The 9,244-nt window shown below is 44.5% G+C and overlaps 1 protein-coding gene across 2 annotated transcripts in view; it reads right to left on the reverse strand.

Annotated features, from left to right (window-relative positions):
* Positions 1–9,244, reverse strand: part of LOC124722979 — a 241,189-nt gene that overhangs the window by 81,332 nt on the left and 150,613 nt on the right. For both annotated transcript variants that reach the window (XM_047248149.1, XM_047248148.1), the window contains 2 exons: positions 3,756–4,175; positions 3,054–3,668 (listed from right to left, as the gene is read on the reverse strand). In XM_047248149.1, coding sequence (XP_047104105.1) covers positions 3,054–3,668; positions 3,756–4,175 — 1,035 coding nt within the window. The remainder of the gene's footprint in view (positions 1–3,053; positions 3,669–3,755; positions 4,176–9,244) is intronic.

Raw genomic sequence — 9,244 nt, forward strand, 5'->3', positions numbered from 1 at the left:
TTGCATTATGTCATAAAAGAAACAAGACATCAAAGGATACTTCAGGAGCATCGGAATTTCGTGAACTATACTAAAATGCATAATTCGGCTTAAAGTGCACAGTCGTATGTCCAGATTCGGATTTAAATTTTCTCGAGTACCAGTACTGTATTAGCTCATGTTTGGTTCTTAATTATGGCATAATGCCATACGAGTTAGAAGATGGAAAATGTGCACTTGAAATGCAGCGAACAGTTGAAACTAGCCAACAGTGTGAAATTAAACACTTCGTTTCAAATAAATTGACTGCCTTAGTGCAAAATATTAATAAAAGCCACATCTCTTTACCAAACCGACAAGAATAACTTCATTGTTCTGCAAGGTGATTAATGCTTGACTGTTAGAAAGGTGGAAATAAAATCTGAAACTAACAACATATTCTAGCCTTCCATAACTACGCGAACGTATTTTAATTCATTTTGTAGCTCCCGGCCACAGAAATCAGTTTTGTTTCCATTTAATGTGAAAGCAACAAACGAAGAGGAAACAGCAAAATCACTAAACGTCAACACAGGTCATGTGGAGACTACCCACCTCCCCACTACAACTCAGACTGCTTTGTGCATCAGCCCTGGATCTCCGATATTTCCGAACCGGAGCAATTTGGATAGTGGCACCTAGCCACACATCTGTAGCCAGAAGCGGGAGAAGGTACCACCCATAGGCGACTCAACTGCGCACGCGCAAGAGCCCGACCGCCCGCAACTGCTCAAATGAATCTAATGTAAACAGCTGTCATGTCACGCTTATCGGAGGACATTTGCTGTTAGGAAGCACTGCATATTCTTCCTAAAGCCTTTGACACACTTTGGTTGGCAGATGTTTGTATGAGCACTGTGTTTTGTTGTTGTATATGGCGCATTTCCTTTGCAACTTAAGTTTTATTTTCGTTTTTTTTTCCTCTCGTTCATGTTTTTTGCTGCAGCATTATTCTGCAGAAGCAGGATACAGTAATATCCCAGTAATATCCTTTGTTAGAGTATTGGTTCTTACCAGTCAAAATCACAAAAATTTAACTGGTAACTAAAACAAGGAAAATTTCCCGGAATTCTAAAAAATTCCCAGGTTTTTCCCGGTTTTTTCCCGGATGAAAATATTCCCGGGTTTTCCCCGGATCTCCCGGGTCGTGTACACCTGCACATGGCACCCAATGGTGGAGACATATCTCTCCCAATACTCCTGCTTCCGTCCTTTGATAAGTTGGCAAACGCGGGCACAAAGGTGTTTAAAGGTTATGAAGTGCTCCAGGGAAGGGTGCCGCTTATGCCACTGTAGAGCTCGCCGACGCTCCTTAATTGCTTCAGCGACTGCCGGCTACCACCAAGGGACTGCCTTTCGCCGGGGACACCCTAAAAAGTGAGGGATCGCTTTGTCTGCCGCACAAACAATTGTAGTCACATGCTCAACCATCACATCAATGTTACCATGTGGAGGAGAGTCAACGGTGACATCAGAGGTGAAAGTTTCTCAGTCTGCCTTGTTTAAAGCCCATATGGGCAGGCATCTGTGGGCCTGACACAGGGGCAGTGACAGGAAGATCGGGAAGTGGTCACTACCACACAGGTCGTCATGTGCTCTCCAGTGGATAGATGAGAGAAGTTCTGGGCTGAAAATTGATAAATCAACGGCCGAGTAACTACCATGAACCACACTGAAATGTGTGGCGGCCCCAGTATTTAAGAGGCAGAGGTCGAGTTGTGACAGTAAATTTTTGACATCTCTGCCTCGTCCAGCAAGCATGGTGCCAACCCACACGGGGTTATGGGCGTTAAAATCTCCGAAAAGTAGGAAAGGTTTAGGGAGTTGATCAACCAATGCAGCTAATACATTTAGGGATACTGCACCATCTGGAGGAAGATATACATTGCAGGCAGTTATTTCCTGCATTGTCCTTATTCAGACAGCCACAGCTTCAAGAGGGGTTTGAAGGGGCACAGTTACACTATAGACTGAGTTTAGGACATAAACACAAACTCCACCTTACACACTATTATAGTCGCTACGGTTCCTGTAATATCCCTTATAGCAGCGGTGGGCATTGTCGGGAACCAGGTTTCCTGGAGGGCAATGCAGAAAGCAGGTGTAAAGCTTAACAGTTGCTGTGTTTAGGGAAGCTCCTCAGAGTTGGTAGAGTTGTATTCACATCTATCATTCTCTGTGACACCCAGATGATGGAGGAAAGAATGTTTCTAGTTGTAGGTGGCAGTACTACCAACAAAATAAAATTTTAGTATCAGTACGTACCTCATTAGTAACCAGTGTTGAATTTATCCCAATGTTTTGAAAAAACTTCTAAATTATTCACACCTGTATTTCAAGTTGCAATTGAGCTTAGATCACAAACAAAATGTCTTTCGAACCAAGAACATGCAATCAACAAACAGTCAAGTAACTGTGCTGTACAGTATGTGCTTGTAAAATGACAGGACGGCAATTAAACTTATTGAACAGGAAACTAACTGTCTAATCACTGACAAAATAAGAATAGGCATACAATCATGAAAATAAGTCACTGTCTGCTACATAAGTACTCAGACATAATACACGCTCTTCAAAGATGCACCACATTTATCTCATTTTCATATTAAATAGACAGCAGATCACCTAGCAAACAAATTGTTCCTTTCTAAAACACAGTAAGTAAATAAAGGAAAACGTATGATACACATCCCATTGTCTACAATGCTGTAAGACAGCACATTGTATATCATGCATTTCTTCAACTATATTGATGCTGTTGACAGTCACCTGAAAAAATGTTTGAGTAAATAAAGAGGCACAGGGTGGAAGTCAGAGAATTTTAAGTGATAGGTACCATTAGTAAATTTTACCTATGGTCGACTCACCTTAATAGAAATTCGAGTATCAAGGATCATGGAGGCAACACAGTCTGATATCAGTGGTTGAAAGTGTGAATAACTGGCTCATTAGGAAAAATGTGAAAAACGTATCTACCAAAACATGATACAAATAACAGTTTGCATCACAACTGTAATTCAAATATGAGTACTTACATCTTGCTTGATAGAAAATATTCCCAGAGGCTCTTCTGTTTAAGAATCTTTCACATCGTGATTCTCTTTGAACACTTTTTATGGATTTAACATCAAACTTTACATTCTCCAAATTATCAGCAGAGTTCATCTTCAGTTCACAGGGTCGTGCACAGTCGGGCTCCGCATCGCGTGCACCCGCCACACGGTCCGGCTCCGCATCGCGTGCACCCGCCACACGGTCCGGCTCCGCATCGCGTGCACCCGCCACACGGTCCGGCTCCGCATCGCGTGCACCCGCCACACGGTCCGGCTCCGCATCGCGTGCACCCGCCACACGGTCCGGCTCCGCATCGCGTGCACCCGCCACACGGTCCGGCTCCGCATCGCGTGCACCCGCCACACGGTCCGGCTCCGCATCGCGTGCACCCGCCACACGGTCCGGCTCCGCATCGCGTGCACCCGCCACACGGTCCGGCTCCATTTCATATGCATGTCCACTGCCTGCCTCCACTTCACAGGCACAGTCCGGCTTCATTTCAAAACCATTCAACAGTTTTTCCATCATTTCAAAAGTGTTTTCAAAAATATCTTCATCAGTTGAGGAACTGTATTCCTTTGAACAATACATCACCCCTAAAAGGAAGAAGAAAAAATTATCTTATATTCTTATTCATAAAAAGGAAATTAAAGCTATCAATCCTTTACTTATCAATAGTGTACCTGAAACATCAGAAGAGATCCTGCTGTCCAAAACACAAGTTTCAGATGCAGGTGAAGAATATGTTTCATACTTCTCCAAATTATTAATATCCCGTACTATAGCTGACACTTCTGATCGAAACATACACTCTGGGTCGATACTTGCATCATCACAATCACTTTCAAAAGCCTTTATATGAGGGAAGGCAGATAATTGTAAATTTAAATTCTCAGATATTACAGCAGTAATTTGGTCTGCTCTTCCTGATTGGTCTGCTGATATGATCACTTTAGGATGGAGCACAGCAACCACATTTGTGGTAGTATTTCCATCTGCTTTTTTAGTAGTAATGTCAGCATTTCCAGTTGGTAAGGAAATGTGTGTGCCACACAGCACTGAAGCTTCAGCCAACTGCTCATGGTGGTTTATTAATTCATGCCCTTGGAAAAAAAAGTACTGCATGACATAAAAAATATATGCAACAAAGGAAAAGTGACAAATTTTATAAATTATAATTAACAAACACTATAAGTACCCAGTACTTGTGACAGAGAGACGATACAAAACTATTCTATCAGAAGTGTTCAAGCAAACATCTAAAGCTGATAAATCGATATCCAAACGTTCCTAAAACCCCATTAATTGGTATTACAGGTCATCCATGGGGAGTTAATCTCTGCTGAGGTGTGTGAGGAGAGCAGATAGAAGAGGCTATGACAGTATGACAGAAACATAAACTGGTTGCTATATCAGGGAAAAATTTGTCATACTTTAGCTGTCTTTCGCCTTTATATGTCAGCGCTTAAGGGCAAACATTCTAGAAACAAATAACTGACCCCCTCCAAGACCAACAATGCCAAATAAAATGCTGTCAGAGATTGGGACCATTAAACGTTTCCTTTTATAGTAGGAAAACTCACAGTGAGAGAAGAATGTTGTTGTAGATGATAAACAACTAAACAGAAATGGAATATCAAAAATTATCGTGGATTCAAGGTGGACAAATATACAAGTCTTCTCATTACAGCAGAACACACACACACACACACACACACACACACACACACACACACACACACACACGAGAGAGAGAGAGAGAGAGAGAGAGAGAGAGAGAGAGAGAGAGAGAGAGAGAGAGAGAGAGAGAGAGAGAGAGAGAGAGAGAGAGAGAGGGGGGGGGGGGGGGTCAGAAACAGTTTGAAAAGTTTGTAAGGGTGTTGTGCGGTAGGCTGTGCTAAGAAACAATCATTATAATAATAATAATAATAAAACGATGCACAGCACCATTTCCAAGTTATTTAGCACTGAAGTTAGCCAATCAGGCCATTGCACCTGCAAATTCCAGCAGCCCGCTAGAAACAGTGTTGCCAAATGTGTTGTTCGTTTGTAGTCCTAAAACTGAACAAGAGAGGAATACAAAAACTGGACAATGGGACGGTGGTAAGGATCAAACCTGAACCACTTTTTGATCAAAAGTATCCGGACACCTGGCTGAAAATGTCTTACAAGTTCGTGGTGCCCTCCATCGGTAATGCTGGCATTCAATATGGTGTTGGTCCACCCTTAGCCTTGATGACAACTTCTACTCTCAAGTTCAATCAGGTTTCTTGGGGAATGGCAGCACATTCTTCACAGAGTGCTGCACGGAGGAGAGGTATCGACGTCTGTCTGTCAGTGAGGCCTGGCATGAAGTCTGCATTCCAAAACATCCCAAAGGTGTTCTATAGGATTCAGTTTAGGACTCTGTTCAGGCCAGTCCATTACACGGATGTTATTGTCATCTAACCACTCTGCCACAGGCCATGCAATGAATAGGTGCTCAATCATGTTGAAAGATGCAACTGTTGTCCCTGAATTGCTCTTCAACAGTGGGAAGCATGAAGGTGCTTAAAACATCAATGTAGGCCTGTGCTACGGTAGTGCCATGCAAAACAACAAAGGATGCAAGCCCCCTCCATGAAAAACACAACCGCACTATAACACCACCGCCTCTGAATTTTACTGTTGGCCTACTACACACGCTGGCAGATGACGTTCACCAGGCATTCGCCATACCCACACCCCGCCACCAGACTGCCACATTGTGTACCATGACTCGTCACTCCACACAATGTTTTTCCACTGTTCAATCATCCAATGTTTATGCTCCTTACACCAAGTGAGGTGTCGTTTGGCATTTCCCAGTGTGATGTGCCACTTATGAGCAGCCGCTTGAATCATGCAATCCAAATTTTCTCACCTCCCGCCTAACTGTCATAGCACTTGCAGTGGATCCTGATGCAGTTTGGAATTCCTGTGTGATGGTCTGAATAGATGTCTGCCTATTACACATTACAACCAACTTCAACTGTCGGCAGTCTCTGTCAGTCAACAGACGAGGTCGGCCTGTATGCTTTTGTGCTGTATGTGTCCCTTCACGTTTCCACTTCACTATCACATCAGAAACAGTGGAGCTAGGGATGTTTAGGAGTGAGAAAATCTCACGTACACACATACATACAGCACAAGTGACACCCAATCACCTGACCACGTTCAAAGTCCACGAGTTCCGCAGAGGTCCCCATTCTGTTCTCCCGATGTCTAATGCCTACTGAGGTCGCTGATATGGATTACCTGGCAGCAGGTGGCAAGACAATGTATCTGATATGAAAAACGTATGTTTTGGGGGGTGTCCAGATACCTTTGATCACATAGTGTATCATCTGTGTTATGAGAACAACTGACACTAATTGTCTCTGCTGGGCTGCTTGAATTTGTGCATCCAATGGCCTGATTGACTAAATTCACTTCTAATTAACTCAGAAATGACAAAACATACATAATTTTTTTCCAAACCATTATTTCGCAGCATAACCTAGCCTGCAACATCCTTACAAACTTTTCAAACTGTTGCTGACCACCGACATTTAACAGTTACATTAGTAACTCAGTGGATAAATGAATAGGAAAATAAAAGTACTAGAACTTTTTTTCTAAGATACACAATTTTTACAGATTCAATTCAGCAGCAGCTAAATTTCTGAGATATGTTACACTGAAAATAGATTATTACAAGACAAATCTTTAGCCACTTCCCACTGAGCAGAGACAGAAAGCTGAAGATCAGAAAGAGGAAACCCTAATGGCTGAGTCTAAGATAAGCATAGGCATATGTCCTTTACACGAATGTGTGATCTCAGTAACTCGACCTTTTGGACAAGTGGTAGGTGCTCACCATGGTGCATCAATTTCACTGCAGCCTCTCACTATGAGGAATAATCTGCAGAGTTTCTTGTGAAGACCTTCCATTGTTTTTTCATGCAGGGGATGATGTAGCTGATAAAAGGAAGACATGACAGCAATTCTGAGACATGTTGCCAGATTCGTTACCAGTCACAGTTCAGTAAGTGCAAGAGTCTTACAAAAATGCTACAAGAGCTTAGGTGAGAATCCTTGGAGGAAAGATGATCTTATAGTGGAATCTATTGAAGTTTAGAAAACCAGTATTTATGAGAGACTGCATAGGAACTGTACGGAGAAAATAAAGGAGACTAGGGCTCATACAGAAGCACACAGGAAATCATTTCTCCACTTGCTCCAACTGCGAGATGAACAAAATAGGATATGACTAGCAACAAATGTGAGATGGAGGGGAATGTGGCACTGAGTCACCAAAACATCAACATGAGTTCACTATAATGCTCCTGAAACCATTGTAGCACAGTTCTGGCTCCGAGAGACAGACAATTATATTGCTGAAAGATGATGATGCTATTGGGGAAGACACTGCATCCTTAACTCTTTCTTGAATAATGTCAGGCTTTGTGTGGAGGTTTTTGTATTTTGTATTGAAATAGTCTTTGGTAAGCAGATACAGAAGAGCTGGTAAAGCAAGCAATTATGTCACAATGATTAGTGAAGGAAGTGTGTGGTTCTTTAAGATTCATTTGGACACCTATAGGAGACTTTTCACCCTATGAGATCTCAAATACTGTAAAGTCTTAAGTTTTAACCAACTCCTTTCGAGTCCTTTGTTTAAGCTACAATTTTCCCAACATTTTGAGGTAACAGTTTTGAAGCAGCATTATGTGACTTGCCTGTCTTCTGAAGAGAAGCAGCGCATCAGGCAGCATATGCATTGATTAATACTGTCATAGCTTCAGGCAGGCCTCAATATCAAACCGATAAATACTGCCTTTGAATGTTACAATAAACATCTATGTTTTGTTATTACATCAATGGCAGGTTTTTTTCCTCTTTACCCTAATCTAGAGTTATTCCTTCCACATCTGTTTAACATTTATTTCCATTTCACGGCAAAATATGATGACTTTGCTGAAGTTAAGGGTCTTGTGTTTTTTGCTGAACTGTGCTACAGTGGTTTGAGGAGCATTACAGTGAACTCATGTTGATGTCTTGGTGAGCAAATTCATCTGAAGCAAATCATATGGAACCCACCTGGGTTGCTACTGGGCGTTATCACCAAATACGCAACAGCGGTCCATTATTTAAGCGAATTACATGGCCTGTGCAAAGACATCTAATGCCACATACCTCCACAAACCTACTAACATACTGTTGAATCACTGGCATGCAGAGTAAGTTATGGATTTAATTGGACAAACAGGCTATTAAGCATGTGGTCATAAGGTTTCGGCTGAACAGTGTACATGTAAAATTATAAGACCCCCTATAACTAATGGGGGAAGGGGAGAAATGAAGATCAAGATAAGAAAGCTGAATACAGGAGGGGGGAGAGGGGAAAGGACAGCTGGGAGGGAGAAGAGGGGGGGGGGGGGGAGACTAGTGGGTTGGTTTGGGGAAATGGACCAAACAGTTAAGTCATCGGTCCCATCAGATTAAGGCAGAAAGTAGTTCATGACTTTTCAAGGGAACCATCCCGGAATTTGCCAGAAGCAGTTTAATTTAGGGAAATCCGGAAAACCTAAATCAGGATGGCTAGATGCAATTGTGAACTGTTGTCCTCCCAAATGGAGGTGGGGTGACGGAGAGAGGTGGGAGAGGGGGGCGAGCGGGTGGAGAGAGGTGGGAGAGGGGGGCGAGCGGGTGGAGAGAGGTGGGAGAGGGGGGCGAGCGGGTGGAGAGAGGTGGGAGAGGGGGGCGAGCGGGTGGAGAGAGGTGGGAGAGGGGGGCGAGCGGGTGGAGAGAGGTGCGGGGGGGGGGGGGGGGGAGGCGAGCGGGTGGAGAGAGGTGGGGGGGGGGGGGGCGAGCGTGTGGAGAGAGGTGGGGGGGAGGGGTGCGAGCGGGCGGAGAGAGGTGGGGGAGGGGGGGGCGGAGAGAGGTGGGGGGGGGGGGCGGGCGGGCGGAGAAAGGTGTGGGGGGGGGGGGGGCGAGCGGGCGGAGAGAGGTGTGGGGGGGGGGGGGCGAGCGGGCGGAGAGGGGTGGGGGGGCGAGCGGGCGGAGAGGGGTGGGGGGGGTGGGGGGGGGCGAGCGGGCGGAGAGAGGTGTAGGGGGGGGGAAGCGGGCGGAGAGAGGTGGGGCGGGGGGCGGAGTGAGGAGGTGGGGCGGA

This window comes from Schistocerca piceifrons, chromosome X (assembly GCF_021461385.2).
Source record: "Schistocerca piceifrons isolate TAMUIC-IGC-003096 chromosome X, iqSchPice1.1, whole genome shotgun sequence".
NCBI classification, from domain to species: Eukaryota; Metazoa; Arthropoda; class Insecta; order Orthoptera; family Acrididae; genus Schistocerca; species Schistocerca piceifrons.